The following is a 21,484-nucleotide window of genomic DNA, read 5'->3' as shown; positions in this document are numbered from 1 at the left end:
CACCACTGCAGTCCTAATCCACCTGAACTGATTCATCTCAGAAAGTGTTCCCTGTAGCTGTGAAAAAACAACTGTCCCTGGATTCCTATTTCTAACCCTTTTAATCCTCAAGTAACAGAAAACCTCAGAGGTAGACAGAAATACATTGATTTTATTGCATGACACATGGATAAAACACAGTGTGATACGAGGGAACTTGAAGAATAAGCGGATACCTTTCTATACCTAGAAGCTTAAATAAACTCAGAATTAAAGAGACATAGTTGAAAGTGATTTTCCTTTTTTAGTTTGGCTAGTTGGTATCACACTATATAAAGGCAACCGTTAATTTACTTTACTGACATTTATTTATTCATGTATGTTGTATAGGAAAGAGGAAATACATACACACATAGATAGTTTTAAGGTATGCTCTGAGAGTGTCCTTAAAGCATTGATTTTGCCTATGAATAAGCTCATGGGCCCATTTCTTACTGATGGGCATGGACAGAGGTCCCCTGTTGTTCACTATTTGCCGCAAAGATCCCCCTTTCTGTCTCTTTGCGCAACAGTGTGGGACATTTGTATACCAATGTAGCTAAGCTAGAACAATGCTCAGGATCCCCTCCCTGCGTTTTCCTGGTTGGCATGTGCCATGGAGTTATTTTGCCCAGGGTTTGGGAGGCAGATGAGAACCGCAGCCAGGCCTGCAGCTCCTCCAGCTCCTGCAGATCTCCTGCTTCAGCCCCTCTGCCCCCCGAGCCAGGTGCATGTGAAACTCTGAGACAAGGGGCACCAGCTTCTCCTACAGCCCCCCCCGCCCCACCAGTGTCAAAGCTGAAAGCTTCGAGGTGGTGAGACCTGTGCAAGCTCCAGGCCGCCCTCCCCGGCCCCAGCCTGTTCCTGCTCTTTCCCGTTTCACAGCCATCATTCCTTCTCAATTGCCTGGCGTGCTGGCTCCAGGCTCCAGCACCAGACCCAGAAGCACAACCTCACATAAACTGTTTAAATCAACTTAAAAGAATAAAGCCCTTCTTCTGTATTATACCTAGTGGTTCAGCTTCTCTGGATCCAGCCCTGCCTGGGGCACTGGGGGTATGTTTCAGAGTCAGAGAAACCCTAAGCTGACCTTCCCTCCAGTCACCTCACTCCTTCCTGTTGCCCTTGGAGGTGCATAAGGGGAGTAGCTGCCTTATGCCTAGGAAAAAAGAAAAGAAAAGTTGTTCATACGTAAGACTGCCTCTCACTTCTTCTGTTCACCTTTCCTCCCTCTTGAGGGTTCTGTCGACTCCTTGCTCAGAAATTAACTGATCCACAGAACATAAAGTGTCTTTCTTTCTTACAGAACTAAACATACTCTTACTATACACTGTAGCAATCACCCTCCTTGGTATTCACCCAAGGGTGTTGAACACTTACGTCCACAAAAACCTGCACATGAATGTATATAGCAGCCTTATTCAAAACTGCCAAAATTTGGAAGCAACCAAGACATCATTCAATAGAGGAATGGATAAATAAACTGGAACATCCAGACATGGAGTAGCATTCAGTGCTAAAATGAAATGTGCTATCAAGCCATGAAAAGATATAAAAAATATCTAAAAAGAAACTTATGTGCATATTACTAAGGGAGAGAAAGCAATTTAAAAAGGCTACATATAGTATAATTCCAACTATATGACATTCTGGAAAGAGCAGAACTAAAGAGACAGTAAATAGATCAGTGGTTGCTGAAGGTATGGTATTTTGGGGGGATGAAAGTTAAGAGGATTTTTAGGGCAGTGAAACTACTGTATATGACATTAAAGGATGGATACATGTCATGACACATTTGTCCAAATCCATAGAATATATAAAACTAAGAGTGAACCCTGATGTAAACTGTGGATTTGGGGTAATAATGATATGTCAGCGTAGGTTCATCCATTGTAGCCAATGACCCCCTCTGGTAAGGGATGCTGGTAATGGGAGATGGCTACTACTCATGTGGGGGGGTAGGGAGTATATGGGAGATCTCTGTACCTTCCTCACCATTTGGCTGTGAACCTAAAATTGCTCTAAAATAATTGTCTTAATAAAAAAATGTTTTAATTTCTTCATATCAAATGTCCACAAAGAAGGTAACTGCCTTATTTTTTGAGTCAAAGAAAATCCACTTCCTTGATCTGAAATATGAAACACGTATCATTTGAAAACAGTGAATAATTCAACCTAACACCTCAGCAGGGTCTTCCACTTTCTTGGGATTTCATCAATACTGAAACAGACAGGGCTTGAGAAGAAGAAAAAAATGTAGTGATTTTTTTTAAGCAGAGGGTATACCTGAGACAGGCAATCAATTATGAGTAAAAGTCCAACACATTTGCTTATCCAACTCTGTGCCATTGCAAGAGGTACCGTGTGCGTGTCCCTCTCGGGAGGATGCCAACAGCCGGGGCCCATGAACGGCAGCGCAGCCAGCAGTGAAGAGAGAATGTGACCGCGGAAGGGCAATCCCATCGTTTCCCACCTCGTCACGACTCCAAGGAGCCGAGAGCCGGGTACTCGGAGGGGACCAAAGCACAAGCAGAAGAAAGATTTTCAGTCCAGTCACTCCACCTGCCAAGCCCCGCACCTCTCCCCCAGCTGAAGGTGGATGAGGAATTGCGGAAGGAACAAAAAAAGCATCCTTCATTGCTCTTCCTCTTGAGAGAGCAAGAACCTCTGGAGGAGTGGAATACTTTTCTCTCTTCATCAAACTGGGGTTACAAAACAGACACAGGATATCATACAAACAGAGACACAAGGCAAACGAAGGAGTAGAGCAGACGGGCAGTCAGAGTTGTTATGGCTCCTATCACTCCGTCTATTACATGCATTCCTAACGTAGCTCTGCACACGTCGTGCTACGTGACATGTCGCTGTATGTAAGTCTGCTTGTAGCGTGAAGGGTGAATGTGCACATGCTGGTGCGGAAGTTCATCTCCGGCTAAATACTCAGATCCAGGTAACCAAGAGGCTCCAGACAACGCCAAGAACTCTTCTTTCCATTAGGATCAGTGAGTAGCCGAAGAGCCAGCCAAAGGTGACCTAAATGTGCAGGGAATTTACTTTCCTACGTAACCCAAGTCCATATAGGAAGATCCATTCCAGCGTCCCGGCCCCAGAGCCTTCCCAGCTGGTTCCAGGGACCCAGAACCTTCCCAGCTCCCCACCTCCCCTCGGGGTGTCAGCCAGGTCTCCTCATAACCTCAGTCACTTATGGAATCACAGCCTCATGTCAGTCCCCTTGCCTGAAGGCTTGTCTCCTCTGAGCAGTAAGATGCCTCTCTCAGAGACTCCTTCCCACCTCCTTGCTGAGAACTAGCTCCTGGGCCTGTCACTGGGGCCTTCGCAGCAGGGAGAAGCCCAGGCTCCGGGTGAGCCGCTGTCGGCGCACGCCCCGCTGCTGCTGCTTCTGCGGGAGAATAAAACGCTCTCAGGTTCGAAATGGGCAGGCCCTGTGATTTTTATATAGTTTAGTATTTTTCGAGAAGCCATTGAAAAACCTGATGAACCAAATGTTAGAAGGAATGAATCTTATCTGAAATACATTTATGCTGGTAGAGCTCATTCTAAATGAGCAACCTAGAACCTTTTACCAGGTAACAGTGCCCCTAAATGTCTGTAAATAGGCAAGGATCAGCTGACTTCCTTGTTGTGAGAATTCTGTCATATGAACAAGCTCCAAAATACTGGGTGTTTAAAAAGCAGCCACCTCCTTTTCTCTACCCAGCACTATTCTTTCTGTTGGAAAACATAAACCCCCACCATCCCACGTTCCTGTGTGTCTCTGGTACACCTGCCAGCCACAGTACCCACTGCAGAGGTGGGCACGCAGCCCAGGCCTCGGTAATTAGGGCCTCCAGGGCCCTGGCCACAGTATTAGACCATCGGTTAGAGAGTTATCTGTAACCTAGGCAGGCACCCAAAAAAAAGTCCTGCTCTGAGATTTATTCTGAAAAACAAAAAGTAAACGTCACCTTCTTTTTTTGGGTCTTGCCATGTTTGGATCCTGGGGCCACAGGAGAAAACATGGCCAAGAACACACTGAAGGAGGCAGATATTAGTGGCCAGGAGAGAGAGAGAGAGAGAGAGAGAGAGAGAGAGAGAGAGAGAGAGAGAGAAAGAATAGGAAATAAAAAGGTGCCTGCAGCTGTAAACTTCCCAGGATGACAATCACATAATTGGCCCCAATTTTCACCCCCTCCTAATAGCCACAACTTTTGTCATGAGACTTTGCTGCTTCCCCTACTTCCACAGACGAGTGCATTTCCCCACTCCCTGACTTAGGGCTTGGCCAGGGGACTGACTTGGGCCAGTGGGATGATCAGACGTGACCCAAATAAGGGCTTTCCTGTGCCTCTGATATCAAAAGAAGCACCTGCCTCTGCTCACCTGCTGTCCAAGGGTGCTGGGGACTCTGGAGCAGACCCACAGCTCTGTACCGCAGCTTCCCTAGCCTGATTCTGCTGATGCTCTCATTTCTATCTTTGTATACATTTGAAATTCTCTATAATAAAAAAACAAAATGTAACCAAACAAACCACAGAAGAACAGCCCTCGGACAGGGAAGAGCGCCGGAGCATCAGAGTGGGCGTCTGTACCAGATTCAGATCTGTTCCTAAGTGGCCACTCTAAGGCTCTGGGCCTCTGCTTCTTGATTCATAAAGCAAAGACTTGCATTTGGACTTCTCAAGTGGCTTCCAATTTTTACATATTATGATTTCTGCTACTGTGAAATCCCCATCTCTGGTTCCTTCTCAGGAATCCTTTCCCACCTAAGTAAATGCACGCCAGACAGGAGTTTCCTCTAACTCTCCCAAGGCTACTTTCTCTGAATACATGACTCGCATGTCTCACTTTCTATTCTGTCATGCAGAGAAAGCACCCAAACGAATTCCTGTGTATCTAAATCATTCAACACTTGCTACGTTCCACATACATCTGCTTCTGTTGAATATATGTGTCAGTGTTGCATGTCTGAGACTGTAAACTAGGACACTGTCGGCCCAGCATATGGGTGCTCACTTTAATCATGCTGATGACTTAGCACATTGTCAACATGCAGCTAATGTATAATACCATAATGCTATCATGTAAATAGCGAACTTTCTAAGCAATCTGTTGCAGCTGGCCGAACAGTTCACAGACAGAATACAAAAACCTGTATTTTCTGCTTAATTTGCTTCTTTTCCTCCTGTCCACCATTACCAGTTGGCATTTGGTCGATCATATTTCCAGGGATCTTTATGTTTCATGCAAAATAGGCCTAATCCTCAAGGTTTCTCTTCTCCCTCACTAAATAAGAGTAGATGGGCCCCTTTCTTGTGTGTGGAATATAAACTCCAATTTCATCTTCTAGATAACTTCTAAAAACTGGGTAGTAGCCACGTGAAAGCTTATGTAGATTTCTTTTCTTTTTGGGGGGGTTGGGGGCCTGGAGTGATGGGTGGCTGTGCTTTTGAGTGTTTAGTAAATTCTGAGTCATCATATTTTGCTTATTTGTAAATTTTCCCTAATCCATCCTCTCAACTCCAGAGTGACCCCGTCCAAGGCTGTTAAACACTGCAGATAGCTGAATTTCATACCTGCTGAGGCAGCACTGGCAAAACCTTTTCTTAAAAACATGTGACCATAAATTTCCATCAGAGGTTTCAAAAACACAGCCCCTTGCTGTTTCAAGTGACCTCACCGAACTACACTGCTCCAGCAGTACCTTGCTTACTGAATTACATAGGAAGTCGTCAGCTTGCACCCCACACACTGAGCCAGGATAGTCCAATATTTCAGGGAGCTGCTATGAGGATTAAATGAGATAATAAACATAAAGTGTTTAACAGTGTCTGAGAACAGTAGGCCCATAAGATCATTCTTTGTAGCACTCCCTGCACCCCTTACAATCCCTAGAAAGAGTACATTTTCAATAACCATTTGTGGAACAAATACATGGAATGACATAATGAGAAAAACAAGTTATTCAGTATCTGTGAACAAACAGAACAGGGTGATATAACTTGTTGAGGATTTTTACAGTGTGGAGTTGCAGAATGTCCCAACATAGAATTTTAAAATCAAGTCTGTCAATTTTGAAAATATAACTGGGAGAAGTTGATAAAGGAAAGGTCCATATATCCAAATGAACCCAAGATGAATTTGAGATGTAATCATGTTTTATTTGCACAGGTCCTTTACCGTAGAATCAAAGCACACACCGCATATCTCATTAACCCTTACAACACCCCTAGGAGGCAGGTACATGTGGAAGATGGTTCCTTTCTACTGATGGGGAGAGACCTGAGGCCCACGACAGTGAAGGGGCTTGTCAGAGGCCACATCAAGTGAGTGAGTAATGGAGTGAGAAACAGAGCTAAATTCTAGTCTGTATCCTCAGGCACACTATTAGGGTTGACCAGGAGGCTGCCAAACATCTCAATTACTTTTTACTCTAAAATCTATTTAAAAATAAACACTCCCTCTTTTTAAAAATCAGCCCAGAGTACAAGATTCAATAACTAAGATAGAAAAAACACAAACCATCTGGATTTCTTGCTTGTTTTGTTTGAATGGTTCCATATCAGTGGACAACGTATCTAGGGAAGAGAACTGAAGCAAACACTGGTTCAAAAACAAATGTCTGCCATACGCACCTCTATGTTTATCACAGCACTGTTTACAACAGCCAAGAAATGGAAACAACCTAAGTGTCCATCAGTGGATGAATGGATAAAGAAGATGTGGCACATATACACAATGGAATATTATTCAGCCATAAGAAGAAAACACATCCTACCATTTGCAACAACATGGATGGAGCTAGAGGGTATTATGCTCAGTGAAATAAGCCAGGCAGAGAAAGACAAATACCAAATGATTTCACTCATCTGTGGAGCATAAGAACAAAGAAAAAACTGAAGGAACAAAACAGCAGCAGAATCACAGAACCCAAGAATGGACTAACAGTTACCAAAGGGAAAGGGATTGGGGAGGATGGGTGGGAAGGGAGAGATAAGGGGGAAAAAGGGGCATTACAATTAGCATGCATAATGGGGGAGGGGGGACAGGGGGCAGGCAGTGTAACAGAGAAGTGAAGTAGTGACTCTATAGCATCTTACTGTGCTGATGGACAGTGACTGTAATGGGGTGTGTGGTGGGGACTTGATAATGGGGGAAGTCTAGAAACCATAATGTTCATGTAATCATACATTAATGATAGCAAAATAAATAAATAAATAACAAATGTCTGCATAAGACAAATCGCTATATTTTAGAGCAATTACTATGAACTCAAACTTGCAACTGAAAGCAAGGAGTCTGTCTTGATTCTGAGTTTCCGAACAGACCTGTAGAGGCTGAGCGGACTTCTTAACTGATTTCCCTGCAACTCTATGTCGGGGTGGTGGGTAAACAAATTCTTTTTAATTGACTCATTAGACCAGGGTTTATCCAGAATTTTCAGGTATTTTAATCTCCAAATTTTCCCAGAAACCCGCAGGTTGACTAGTTATACCTTTAGTATCTCTTGCTGAACATAAAGCGCGCGACAAAATGACCAAAAGCTCCATGAATTCAGTGACACTGGTAATGGATTTGTGTCTATCCCTCCACGTGTCTCCCTACGTTAAACACTGTCTGGCTGCGAAGGCGCGGTGGGTGGACGGCCTCCCCGACCCAGGCAAGCAGCCCCGAGGCCGGGACGCCGAATGCGGGGCGCGCGGCTCAGGGCGGGGACGCTGGAGTCTACGTTCGCTCCATCTCCGCAGGGATGGAGAAATACAGGCCCACGGCGTGAGCCACTCCAGCTCCGAGTCATTTTTCTCGTTTTTCAGCGGCACAACGATGAGAACGCGGCGCCCGCCCTGCCCTCTCCTCTCCCGCGCCGGCGCCGCGCATCCCCGCGGTCAAGGGCAGCAGGGTGCTGGGTTCCCAGAGTCGTAGTTCCCAGGCACCGGTGTCCTTATCAACACGATCCCTCCCTCGGGGTCTTCCAAGGGGATCGCAGGGAGGCGGCACCCCTGCCTGGGGAAACCCGCACCCTCTCGGGACTCGGCCGGGGCCTTTGGTGGCTCCCCCACGCACGTCCCTCTGGCCGCTGCCTATTTCTACCCGGAAAACTCCGGCTGTTTGGGAACTGGCAGCGATTTGGGGGGGACCGCGGACGAGAAGAGGTTTGTCTGCTCAACCTCCGGGGCAGACCGATGCTCGCGAGCGCGGCGCGGCCGGCGCGGGCCTGGGGCAGCTCGGCTGGGCGCGCTCGGCCGCGCGCAAGTTTTGAGCGCACGCTTCTAATCGCAGCAGCCTCCGGCCTTCTCTCCACCCCCAGACCCGTCGGGGGCCAAGAGCTGCTGTGCCTGATGCTGCGCTCGGTCCTCCTCACCTTCTTCCCAAAGAAGTGGGGGAGGGACCCGGGCCCTGGATTCGGTCGTGCGGGCTGTGCCCTTAGCTGCACCTTTTATCAGCTGCTGCTTGACCCTGAGCAAGTTCCTTAACCTCGCTGATCTTAGTTTCTCTGTTTGTGAAGCAGGAATCATAACAACCTCAGAGGGCTGCTGTGAGAATGATATGAGATGATGCATTTAAAGTGTTCTGGCACAAAGATTGTTCGATTAAGGTCAGAGGCTGCTTGGCAGAATTAAACAAGCTTGAGTATGAGGGTTCATTCAACCAAGAACTTACTGACAGCAAAGCCCTGTCCTAGGAGCTAGAAAGAACACAGAGATCTTGTGTAACTCGCAAAAATTGCTGTTAGCTTGGAGTTTACATGGGTGGACGAGGTGGGGGGAGTCACACAGCAAATACATGCTACAGACAGGTACACAGTCTGACCGTGAGAACAGGCAGTGGGGTGCAGTTGCCCTTTAATAGGGTGGACAGTTGCACAAAGGAAGTGGAGGGTGGTCCATTGGGAGAAGCTGGGCCAGCTAGAGAGAAGAGCAGGGTGGACCCACCGTCCAATTTCCCTTACTAAAGCCTATCACCCCCTCACGACTCTCTACCCCCTACCCCCCAACAAACATACCATCAGGTGAGCGCTCCCCTGGGAGATCTGCCCAAGAAGTGGGAAGGCTGGGTAGCTGAAGGGCAACTCAATTCCAGCAGCGCTTCCAGCCCATAATGTTTAAGTCAAGTGTCCCTTCCTCCATCCCACCCCGGACCCTGCAGCACATCCCTTCACACCTTCAAAAGAATTTCCCTGATATAATCACAAAGGGGAATAACTCACATCCTCTCAAGGAATCTAATTTCCCCTTCCCCATTCCATGGCAGATGAAGAGGACAGCAGGTGAGGACGCTGATGCCCAGGCAAACCAAGGGAAACACGGCTCCACCCCTGCTCTCAGCAGCAACAGTGCCCACACACTTCCACGGCTTTCTACAAATACCAGTACCAAAGAAAGCATTTCAGCTGCTGTTACATTCTTATTTACATTGCACCATTACAAATAAAGAAATGACTTCTAAAAAATGGGTAAGGGACAAGGCATATGCATATGTACAGGTCTGGTCTGCACATATAAGATCTGTATATGTTGTGTGTGTGTATTATTTCATGTGTATTTACTTATTTAATATCATTGATAACCCTATGAGGGCAGTATCTACATCATTTTAGATAAGAAAATTTGAGTTTTAGAGAGTTAAATAATTTGCCCCAGGTCACAGAGCTAATAAATGGTGGAGTTACTCCCTTCTTTATTGTGTTTTAATTTATTGTATATATATATATATGTGTGTGTGTGTGTGTGTAAATATACATACATACACGATTTATTGAGTGCCATCCATGTGCCTGGCACTGACCTAGCAATTTAAAAAAAATCCCTCCCCTCATATATATTACTTACATTCTTGTGGAGAGAGAGAAGCAATAAGCAGGTGGGGGGAATAAATTTAGCACATGAGAAGTTAAGGATCATGGAGAAAAATTAAGCAGAGAAAAGGAGGAAATGGGGTCCTGATGTTAAATAGGTAAGGGGCAGGGGAGGAGGCTTCACCTAGAAAGTGACATATGTGCAAAGAGCAGAAGGAAACTGCCCATGTGGGGAAAATGCTCCAGGCAGAGGAAACAGCAAGTGCCCAGACCCTATGCGGCTGGAAAGGAGTGGGCTTGGGCAAGGAGAGGGGAGAAGGGGCCATTCAGGGGCGCAGACTCTGAAGGACTTAGGCTGTGGCCCTGAGTGGTGGAGGGGGGCCCGGGGGTCCTGAGCTCTGCCAGGGAGCAGGACCACCAGCCGTTATGCTGAGAGTGTACTGTAAGGGGGGCAAGCGGGGAACACGGAGACCAGCTAAGAGGCCGTCATAATAGCCCAGGTGAGACACGAAGACGGCGCGGGGCCGAGCAGAGGCAGAGATCCTAAGGAACAGACAAATTCTGGAAGAACACAGGGGATAAAGGCACGGCACTGAACAATAAGCTCCGCTTGGAGTGTGGAAGAGGGGTCGGGGACGGCTCCTCGGCTTTGGGCCTGAGCGCCGCCTGCAAAGAAACGGCTTGCTCTTAATGGAAAGGGGAACGCTGTGGGTGGAGCACGTTTGGGGACCAAGCTTCAAACAAGTTCAATTTGAGGATCTTTTAGATGTTTGGGGGAGACAGATGTCCGGCAGGCAGCAGAATAAACAAAACTGCAGGTTGGAGTTTAGGGAAGAACTTCAGGCTGAGAAAGAAGTATTTTTAAATGGGAGGATTGCTGGGCTGTAGGCGCTGCTGACCGCTAGCCAGGGCTCAGGGGGCCCAGGAGGAGAGGACAGCGGGCTCCGGCTTCTCGTTGTCCGCGGGACGGAAGCGAGGGGGAAGCGCACAGCCTCGGCACTTGGGGGAATCCCTGCGGCTGCTATAAAGCCTCTGCCAGGCCGCGATCCTTTCCGCCCGGCAGCTGGGAGGAAGCACGCGTTTGGGGCGCCCCATCTGGCATTGAACCGCCACAAGCTCCAGCGTCCCGGCCCCCGACAAGTCACTTAATCCCTCTGCGGGTCGGCATTCTCCCCGGTAACAGGCGGCCGCCAGCCCCCCGGACTGGGCTCAGGGGGAGAGGGCAGCCTGGAAAAGCACCTCTGGCTCCTTCCCGCTGCGCAGGGCTTTCTCCAGCATTTTACGTCCACTCCCTCCCCACGTGTTGTCTTGGCACGTGCTTCCCCAGCGCCACGCTGGCACACACACGGGTTCAGGGAAAGCACGGGTGACGCCAAGGCTCGGGATGGACGCCCAGGTCAGGGGCAGGCGGCTCGTCCCCTTGGAGAGGGGACCCCGCACACCACTGGCAGTGCCCAGCCGCGCCGCCGTCGTTCTGCGCGGGGCCTGCAAAGGCCGCTGATCCCGCCCCCCCCACCTGCCCCGCGGGCACTGCTCACCTGCGCGCGGAGGGCCTGCCTCCCGCCCGCCGCCCCCGCCGAGGACGCTCGCTCCCGGCTGCAGCAGCGGGGTGGCCGCGGGTCTTCCGCGCGAGCTGAGGCTGGAGGGCTTCGCGCTGAGGCTGCTCTGCTCCTGCACGCGGGGGTCTCGCTCCCAGGGGGGGAAGGGGCCGCGCGCCGGACGGAGAAGCTGCGGGACAACCGCGCACCCGCCGCGCCCTCGTAAACACACGCGGGAGAAGCGCCCTGCCTTCTAGCCCACGCGCTGACCCCAAAATACACAACACTTGGGGCTAATGCCGGACGTTTCAGCAACACGCGCATACCTCCCCTGTCTCACCTGGGGCCCTGGGTAAAACCGGTGCCCGGCAGAAAGTATGCGTAAGCTTTGTGATCCCTGCAAGGGGGGAAAACAAAAATATAACATCCAGTTAATGTCACATGGCGCGTTCGGGTGGTTGGCTTGTTTTTTTTTTCCGGGTAACAAGTGGACCACAGTTAATCAAGTGATCAAGTCAGTTTGGTGGATATGAAAGGACACAGACCTCCTGGCAAAGAAAAAATGCAATTAGAATGGAATCATTCCCTTGGGTTGTGCTGGCCTTTCCAAACCACCAACAAAAATGTCATTAGGGGCAGAAATGTTTTGGAAGGAAGTTAGCAGACAGGGAAGGAAGGTTTCCTTAGACGTAATGATGACAGTCTTCTATTTTGTTATTCTATTAACCAAGAAATTTCTACAGTGTAAGCCAAAACTTTTGATGGCCTCAGAGAAGTACTTGTGCAGGGTTTTGGGGTTTTTTTCGGGGTTGAGGGGGCAGGAATGGGGAAGGCAAGAATACCAAACACACTGCCCCAGGGACAGCAGCTCCACCACCTGAGTGGCCTGCTGGTGGTGTTCCTGTGCAGCAGTGGAGGATAACATATCTGTCTTATTTTATTTCACCAGATGGAGAAAAATGCAAGAATATTTGGGGGGGGGAAACATTTCCTGTCTTTTTGTTCTTAACATAAAAAAGTACTTTATGGCTATTTTTTTTTCAGCATATTTTCTCCTCCTCTGGGGCACTTTTTAAAGCCTCAAAGCATATATTTGCCAGGAGTCTGGATTCTCACAATATTCCTAACTCTTTCTGCAACCAAGACTTGCTGGACCTGCTCCATTAGAGAAACTTGTGTTTTACAGGCTGTAGAGGGAAACTGCAATAGCTGAGCTTTTTTTTTTTTTTTTTTTTTAGGGAAAATTTTAAACTTAAAACACTTAGTATTTATGGGCCATTGCTTTTTCTTTTATTACCCATTTAACCGTGTCTTTTCTTTGACGCTCATCCAGGGGAATTCTCATCATCCATGGCTAGATCAGAGAAGTCAAAAGGAAAGGTCTTCATCATCTCTAATCTCCATCTCTCACCTCCCTCCCAAGCAGTTTACAATAAAGAGAACTCACTCCCACATCCTGATCCCGGCTCTTCTTTGATCTTCCCCATCATTTGCTTATTAAAAACAACTGCTCTATCGCCACCACCACCAGTTTCAAGTTGTCTGAGTTACTATTATCCTTAAATTTTCCATTTTCATAGTCAAGTCATGTATTAGAGTTACTATGGAAAATATGACATTCCCAATTGAAAAACAGGGGAAATCTGTAGGAAGAAATCTTTTAATTTTCCGCCAGTTCGAAAGCACTAAAATGCTACTTTCTGAATATGGATCTCTGGTTTTCTAGCCTGGCTTTTTCTTGTGTCAGTCACACCACGTTTGATGGTTTCCTGGATTATTTTTCCACTGAACAGTAATTAAAAGTGAGCAAATACTAAATTTCATTCCCATCAACAAAAGAAAAAAAATGCATTCTGTAACAAGTTACCAAACTCTAGGCAATGACTCAATACACCACCGAATTCCAGTGGAACAAAATAATTTGAATAAACCCTCAGATTTCATAGTTTGGGAATTTATTAACTACTAAGACACACATTGCATTACTTCTTTACAAATGAATGGGCCAAATAGCTTATCAAATAAAAAATGCAAAATAAAGATTAAAAAGTGTATGTTTTAGGTTTTATACATAGAGGTTATAATCAAATCTGGGAGAGGGGCATTCACAGTAGCCAAAGTTGAAAACAAATGAATAAAAGCAAGATTCTCTAGATTTTTATATAATAAGTAGTACCTTGTACAAGACTGTAGCAGATTCTTTCATCCACAGCTAAACATGTATCTCCACTTTCTGAATTTCAGTGTCCCCGAGGCCAATGGTACATCCCACTTGGAACCATCTTCCTCCAGGAAATATGTTCTCATCCTACAGCTTTCTCCAGGCCAGGTGGCTGGGTCAGAGCTGCTTCTCAGGGTCCTCAGTGGAGCCTGGCCTTCTCCATCAGAGCGCTGGCTGCACATTACTGCCCTTGCTTACACAATTGTGAGTCTTCACTGCTCTACTGCAGACTGCGCAAGGGAAGGGACCGCATCTATTTTGTTCAGTGTTATATTCCAAGTACCTGGCACACAATAGGCACTTACTAAAGTATTTAATGAACCAATAAATAGACAATACAATTGGTTAAGTGGGTTTGTTTTTTTAAAGTCTTGGGAAGCCAAGTGTAAGAAACAAAACCAGAGATAAATTCCTTCCACCTCTTTCACTCAGTCTGTGAGTGGAGTGCAGTGAGTGTAGCAATTGGCCAGACACCTGAGTCTGAAATCCAGCTTAGATACCCATCACCTGTGTGACTTCAGATAAGTGACTTAACCTTTCTGAACCTCATTTTCTCATCTGTAAAACGGGTATAGTAAAGCCAACCTTGTAGGGTTGCTTTGAGAATTTATAAACAGTTAAAACCCTTGATTGCTTATAGGCCATCTATAAGCAAATATTACCATTCATTCAGTGAATGATTGCATGCCTGCCATGAGCACTGCAGATACTAAGACGAATACACCAAAACCCTTCCTCAAGACCTAAGTCTTGCAAGTAATATGGCAAATATAGTCACAATAAAAAGTAATTACAGGAGCAACTCAATTGGAGAGAGGGGTGCAATCTAATCAGAAGAGAGCCTTTGATTAGAAACACAAGGTCTAAATCCTATGGCTTGTGGGGGTGACCACAAGTACTTATCATCCCATTCAATGCAAAGTAAGCCCCCAACTTATTCCAGTGGCTGACAAGAACCTGTCCAACAGCATGCTCACACACCCTGTTTTCTCTCTGACCTCATCTCCTTGATGTGCTAAGCCCACTCCCACCTTAGGGCTTTGCACTGGCTATTCCCTTCGCCTAAATTTTCTTCCTGTTTATCCACATAGCTCACTATCTTACCTCGTTTCATGTCTTTGCTCAATGTCACCTTTTCAATAAAGCCAATCTTGCCTAGATGACTCCTCCCCATCCTATTAAATGTGCTTATTTATGATGTTTATTATTTACTGGCACCACCCACCCCTCTTCCATATAAGCTCCATGAGGGCAAAGATCTGAGTTTTGTTCCCCATGCTATGCCGGGTGACTAGGACAGTGGCTGGCACATAGTAGTATTGAATGAATGAATGAATGAAGTGTGGCTGGAATGTGAAGTCAGGGGGCAAAGTAGAGAGGGGTGAAGCTGGAGAGATGTACAGAGGCTTTGAATGCTGTGGTGAAGAGCTTAGATTTTTATCTGGGAAGTCAGAGGAAGCCATTAAAGGTGAGTGGCATGTTCAGATCGGCGTTTTAGATAAGTCACTCAGAGAAAGGATTTGAAGGGAATTAATGGCAGAGCCTTACAGTTAAGAGCCGACAGGAGCAAGTGAGCTGGAAACCAAGACAGGAAAGGCCTAAACCAGAACAGTAGGGAAAAGAAAGGAAGGGAGGGCACACATCTGAGGCACAATTAGGAGGTTAAATCAGGTGAGACTTGACAACTGACTTAAAGTAAATGGAGAGAGAAAGAGAACACTTAAAAATGAGTCTCAGGTTTGTAGTGTGGGTGACTGGGAGGTTGAACTAAGTGAGGTCTAGAACAGAGAGGGGCCAGGAAGGTGATAAGTTCAGCTCCATAAATACCCATATATAGTCTTCCCAGTGTCATTTGTGGAAGAGGAAATTTGGAGCTCAGGGGAGAGGTTTAGACAGTAGCTATTCTTTCTACCAAGTGATAATTATATTAATTTTAAAGGGAAAACTTTCATTTTATATATTCAAATTTACTTCCAAAACATTAAAATACAACTTTCTTAATTTTTTATGTAACTGTATGTATACATATATATGTGTGTATAATTTTTCCCTGATAACAAAAAAGTGTCTTTTTTAAAAATTATTTGATTTTTGCTCCAGATTTTACTTTTCAGTGGAGATTTTTAGTAAACTGCCCGAAGAAAATAATATTTTCCTCCAAAAGTTACCGTCTTAGGTTGTGGAAGTAACTAGTTATATAATACAAAGAGCATACCCTTTCATTTTGTAAAAGTATAAGGGGGAAGTTAGAGAAATTCAAAGGCAATATTATGTATTCAAAACAAATTTGAGGAAATAGTTTCAAAATGACATGTAATTAGTGGAAGTTACTATCAAGAACATGACTGAAGCCAATTGCTTTATGATTTATGAGCTTTCCCTTCTCCCTAATCAAACCTCTATAAACACAAGGCATGTAAAAAGGGATAACACTACATTGTTACTTAAGATTACTAGTAGAGAGTTAGACTGTTTCACTTCAATAATAACAACTTATTGAGCACTTACTTTGTGTCAAGCATGTGCTAGGCAATTGTCTAAGTTTCCTCCTGCCCTTTGAGGGGAACCAATGATAAAACCACAAAACAGGGTTTAGCCAGTTGAGCAACTCCCTAAAGGAAACTTTGTTATCAAGTGATGAGATCTTTTAACAGAGGAAATTTGTTACTTCTTTTCATGATCCAGTTACCTGTTACCACCTACCACGACAGGTGGCACAGACTCCTGTATGTGAGCAGGCTGGTTCACAGGTTCTGCTCTACCCAGAACCTATCAGGCCAGGCCCTTGAAAATAAGTTATATCGTATCATCACTGTTAGATAAACGAAAGAGCAAGTGATTGGGCTACCGGTTCATGTGAAAGCTGTAGCAATGTAACCGTCTCAGTGTTCTGAAGTCCTTTGTCCGGCAAGCTTACCTAGGACGGGGAGAATGCTGCTAACCCAGCGGGCAGGCAGTCCCTCTCCGGGCTGATGGGCGGTAAGTGCCCAGGGCCGCTCTGGACTGTCAGCTGGGCCTGGGCTTCACAGGCTGCACCTGGTGGGGGGATGACACAGAGCCGTCTCCCCCCTACACGGTTCCGGGCTGATTCGTTAAGTCACCCGCGCCTTAGAGGTGACACGGAAGCAGTTTGTTTTTTAAACAAGCGTTGCTTCCTAGGTTGCAAAGCAAGCTGGCATCGGTGGCCCTGTACTCGCTCTAACCTAATAAAGCCCGTGGGTGAAGCACCGACCGCCGCCCACTTCTCCCTGGGGTCCAGGCCGCCCCTGCAGCTCGCAGAAGGGCCTGGGGACCAGCAAGGCCCCTTTACTCCCGCGAAGCGGGAAGCGCCCGCGTGCCACCGGCCCCCTCCTGCCCGGGGAGCGGGCCCGGTCAGCCCCCTGCCACAAGCACGGCCAACCCTTCTGTCTTCAGAATGCCTCCCGTGCGTTCTGGGCACCTCAACACCCACCGCCAAGAGGGGAACCCGCGCGGACTCCGGGGAGCCGCCCCGGCGCGGAAAGTGAAAGTGGGCGCGGGGCCCGGCTGCGGCCGAGAGGCGCCAGCAGCGGGCGGGGGCGGGGCGCCGGGCGGCGCGCGTCACGTGGGGCGCGGCCGTCCAATCCGCGCGGAGACCCGGCCTGAGGCGCTCGTCTCCGTTAACGAAGGCTGTCACTCGGGCTGTTCCCGCCCGAACGCAGACTGCGGAGGGCTTTGCGCCTCCTGCGGCCTCCGGTGCAGGCGTCGGGGTCGGACGTCCCTCGCTGGGGGCTCCTGGGCGCTGGGCGCAATCCCTTTCAGCCGCCACTCCCCACTTAACGGGCGGGAAAGAGCATCTGCAGTTTGGTGTCGTCTCTAGGGCGGCCCAGGAAGGATCCGGGCCTCAGTTCCCTCGGGTTTGCTTGCTGGGGAGGGAGCTCCCCCGTACGTCCCCTGCTCCAAAGCAGAAGTGCAAAGTTAAGTGGCAGGGAGTGCGAAGCCTTTGGGCGCCGCCCTGCTACTCTGGGAGGCCCGCCACCTGCCCCGGTGTGACGCCGGGGACCCGTGAGCCCCTGCAACCCAGGGCAGGTAGAGGCAGGCGTCGGCCCTTTTATTTTCTACAGTATTTGAAATCACTGTAAATCCTTTTTCCACTGGAGTCATCAGCTTAATTCAGTGTCTCAAACAATGTTAAAAGAAGAGAAGTCGTAACCTCAAGTTCTACGCTTTCAAAGACTTTTGGGAGGCTTCACTGTCGCTTCTCAGTTTTTACCCCCAATATCCACCGGGGAACAAAAGCAAGCTTTCCTAAACTCAGTAACAATAGGGAAACTGGTTTAATCCACCTCCGGGTAGGCAGCCCCCACCCCCGAAGCCCTCCTTCACACTCCAACCTGCCCCTAGGTGTGTTTGTGTAACCAGAGACTGATTGTAGCGCCTCGCCGCGTCTCCCCGGGAGAGCGTAGCTGGCATTCACTGCAGTGGCTTTTTAAAGTTACTCTGGGCGAGCAGAGAAGATGCCGCTCGGAAGGTAGCTGGGTCCGGCTCGACGTCTCCAGGAGCGGGCTGGGCTGCGCAGGTGTGCGGGTTGTGATCGCAGTGAGGAGGGTGAGGTTGGACGGGCTTGAAAACGTTACGTTTGCCATTTTAAAACATCGGTCAAAGAATCCAGCCTATGGTGGCAAAGAATACTTGGGCTGGGAGCTCAGTGCAGAGGCCGCCCCGGTGAGGGACGGAAGACTGGTGCTCTGGGGCTCTGCTTTGCTCGGTCTGCAGCCTGGGCCGGCGGGTGCGTACCTCTGGCATTAATTAGTCGGCATTTTAAAACGGGGCAGAAATAGGGACGTTAGGACTGATCACGGTTTGAGGGGTAGAATTCCGTGTCACCGACTTGCAGGGGAAATGAGACGCAGTCGGATACACCCTGCTTTTGGAATGTGAACTGTTTATATAATTTCCAAGATTTATGAAACGTGAAGGCGAGCGAGGATGTCCACGCTCGCGGAGCAGGGACAGGGGTATTCGTTCCTCTGCAGCCACGCAGAGCTGCGCCCAGTTTTCAAACGCGCTGGGACGGAGGCGAGGGCGGCGCGGCCCTGGGAGGCTGCGCGGGGCCGCCCCCGGGCGCGCTGCCCCCTCGGGGTCCTGGCTGCAGGAGCAGCGCCCGCAGTGAGTTCCGCTGCGCTCCCCCGGGGTGCAGCTAGCGGCTTCCGATTGGGCTGCACGAGTCTAAGTGGCGTAATGAAAGGGGGGAAACTGCCGCGGCGCTTCCGTGGGAAGACGCGCGGGGCGGTGTGACCGCGGGGCCGGCGCCGCAGCTCCGCGCCCCCCTCCGCGAGCGGGACCTCCTTTCTTTAAGGTCGCTCACCCCCCCTCCCCCAAATGAGGGGAGGAAATGGCGATGAGCGAGACGCGGTGTCCTCTCGGACGCCAGGACCTCAGGGGTCCTGCCAGCAGGTCGAGGGGCCTCGCGGAGAGGTTCCGAATTCGCATTCGGCCGTGGGGCTCCGGGACCAGGGCTTGCGGGCCCAGCGTGCGGGGAACCCCTCCCCCCGCCGCCCCCGGCCTCGGCCCCGCGCGTAACCAGCGAGCGCGGCGGGGCTCCCGGGGCCGATCGGGAGCGCCGGGGGCGGACCGGGCTGCGGTGCGGGGCTCGGCGACGGCATGGGGGAGGCGCTCCGCCGCGTCGGGCCCGGGCCGCCGGGGGGGCGCGGGAGGCTCCGCGGGCCCGGGGGCGCCCGACGGCTGCGCACTGGCCGGCCAGGAGCGGAGGGCCCCGGCGGGAGACGCAGCGGGCGCCTTGTCCCCCGGGCACGCCGCCCGGCTCCGGCCTCCCTCCCCCGGCCCCGACAGCCCGAGCGGAGCGGGCCGGTCCGCCCCGCCCTCCTGCAGGCCTCGGCTCGGGGCCGGGGCGGGGGGCGGGCTCGGGAGGAAGGGGGCCTGGGCAGGTGGCGTCGGGGCGCCCGCCCGGCGTCCGTCCTCCCGGGGCGCGGGGAACCGGCCGCCTCTGCTCCCGCCGCGCAGCCCTCCGGGGCACGGGCCCCGGGGCTTTCGTTCCTTTTTCTCCTCTTTTTTAGCGGAGCCTTTAAACACTTCTATAGAGAGAAACGAAAAACAAAATTTCAAAACGGGAGGGGGCAACAGCAGGAAAAAGTCCAACTCGGAGGGTGTCTCTGCTGAGCAGGCACTGCTGACGCCCCAGTGCGGGCAGGAAGGGCGCTCCGGGCAGGGGCAGGACTGCGTCCGAGAACCTCGGGCTGAATACACCGTAGTAGGAAAGACACAAGTCGGAAAACAGCAAAGGGCACAGTACGTCCATGACACAAACGATTTGAGAAGCTCTGCTGTCATGCAAGCCTGCGGAGAGAAAGCATTCGGTCCCTTTTCACAGTATTTCATCTTCCTTTGAATTAAACTTTTTTTTTTCTTCGCCAGCCAACTAGATTTGGTTCCTTAGTTCGGAGGCACAATGAAGTTTCTAACAGATGTAGTCAAGCCACAAGCTCTGATCCAAAATAATAAGCATAATTAATTTTAGCGAACATCTTTAGTTTATAAGGCCTGAAATTAAAATATGATGTTTTTAAAACCCTGTGGTACAAAAACAGAGAAACATATTTGTTCCAGAGTCTTGGACTGACACTGTCTCTTTGCTCTGTGTTGAAAAAAGGCCTCAGTGGGATATGGTCGCTTCACTCCAATAATTCTTTATTCAAACTTGACTTCTTTTTGATCAAAAAGAGTCTTAGGAAATTCTACTTTAAAAATGTTTCCTAATTTTAAAAAGTCAGCAACACAAGGGTGAAATCCTTTGAATACTACATGGTCCTGAACAGATCGCACAGATCTTTTTCTTACAATCACAGAGTTAGAAAGAATATACTTAAGCAGCTATTCATCAAAAAGTAGTTTTTAAATATATGTAATTTAATCTGAATATTACCAAACTTCTAGTACACTGAAATACAAACACAAAAGTCAAATTCTCTGTAATAATTGTCAGATAATGTAGTAGTAATGGGTTCTGCTTGGTTAAGTGAAAATTAATGATCACTTGTAAATTGAATATGTAATATTGAGACAGATTATTGAGATGTCCAAATATATCCAGTTCTTAATTCCTATATGCCTTTTAAACTCTCTTTGGTATGTGGATTTGTCATTGTAAATTATGTTTCCCAAACATTAGAAAGAAGTGTAAAGTTGACATGTTTTCTATAGCATTCAGCACCATGCCTGACAAGAAAAGAAAAATCCTATTGTTTAGACTATATTTTAATGTATGATGTTTTAAAATCATTTGGTTTTGAACAAAATTCAGCCTCTGTGCACAAATAACTTACCCTTTAGTAGATCTTTTAGGCTACTTTAATTAAAAGTTGTTTAAAAGTATATGCCATGAGAGACTATTATTACAAAGTGACGTTTATATCTTCTTGGGAGTCCATAACCATTGTACATTTCATTTTATGGCGATAACATCTCTAAGGGATACAAAGGGCTGATACTATCTTTTGACAGGGGTGGGTGACTAGAATCCTGTGTTTCTAACACTAATTAAATGTTTCTGCTAAATAGACCGGCTCCTGGTTGGAGTCACATCACCAAGATTCTGATTTGCCTCATTTAAGTAAATAAGAAAACAAATGCTGGCCTTGCAAACACTATTGCTTATTTCTCTGCTTTAAAAAAATGACTTTGGAGTCCTTCATTTATCTGCCCTGCACTGTATGCTTACCTATACACATACAGGCTGCTGCAGAGTTCTGAGCAGTAAAAAAAACTTCTTAATGGGCAATCTAATTTAAATGACAGACAGGTATTGTGCACATAGTATATAACAGGTGGGGTAAAAGTAGAAATGAGGAAACCCAAGACAGGAAGAAAAGTATTTACAGATAGAAATGCCACACAAATAAATGTAAGATACTAGGATGGATCGTGTTACTTTCACTG

General features: G+C 48.3%; 1 protein-coding gene across 3 annotated transcripts; it reads right to left on the bottom strand.

The window, feature by feature from the left end:
* Positions 1 to 9,135: 9,135 nt before the first annotated feature.
* LOC108396449 (uncharacterized) lies at positions 9,136 to 17,134 on the bottom strand. 3 transcript variants are annotated; one of them, XM_073220849.1, is made up of 5 exons: positions 17,022 to 17,134; positions 16,488 to 16,677; positions 13,526 to 13,853; positions 11,690 to 11,746; positions 9,136 to 11,539 (listed from the first exon to the last, which is right to left on the bottom strand). In XM_073220849.1, the coding sequence occupies exons 3-5, from the start codon at positions 13,553 to 13,555 to the stop codon at positions 11,021 to 11,023; spliced, it is 606 nt and encodes a 201-aa protein (XP_073076950.1). In that variant the 5' UTR covers positions 13,556 to 13,853; positions 16,488 to 16,677; positions 17,022 to 17,134; the 3' UTR covers positions 9,136 to 11,020. The 3 variants fall into 3 exon arrangements, with proteins under 3 accessions (XP_073076950.1, XP_073076952.1, XP_073076951.1); XM_073220851.1 differs by having other exon boundaries at positions 16,971 to 17,126; XM_073220850.1 differs by lacking the exon at positions 17,022 to 17,134 and having other exon boundaries at positions 16,488 to 17,015.
* Positions 17,135 to 21,484: the final 4,350 nt, after the last annotated feature.

Source organism: Manis javanica, chromosome 13, assembly GCF_040802235.1.
Source record: "Manis javanica isolate MJ-LG chromosome 13, MJ_LKY, whole genome shotgun sequence".
NCBI classification, from domain to species: Eukaryota; Metazoa; Chordata; class Mammalia; order Pholidota; family Manidae; genus Manis; species Manis javanica.
The sequence above is the reverse complement of the archived record's forward strand: the minus strand, read 5'-3'. Positions and strand labels throughout refer to the sequence as shown.

Coding starts and splice junctions, on each gene's coding strand:
- LOC108396449 (XM_073220849.1), bottom strand. CDS start 13,555: ATGAAAGAATCTGCTACAGTCTTGTACAAG. Junction 11,747..13,525: donor CTGCTACAGTCTTGTACAAG/GTACTACTTATT, acceptor CCCCCCTTGCAG/GGATCACAAAGCTTACGCAT. Junction 11,540..11,689: donor GGTTTTACCCAGGGCCCCAG/GTGAGACAGGGG, acceptor GTTGTCCCGCAG/CTTCTCCGTCCGGCGCGCGG.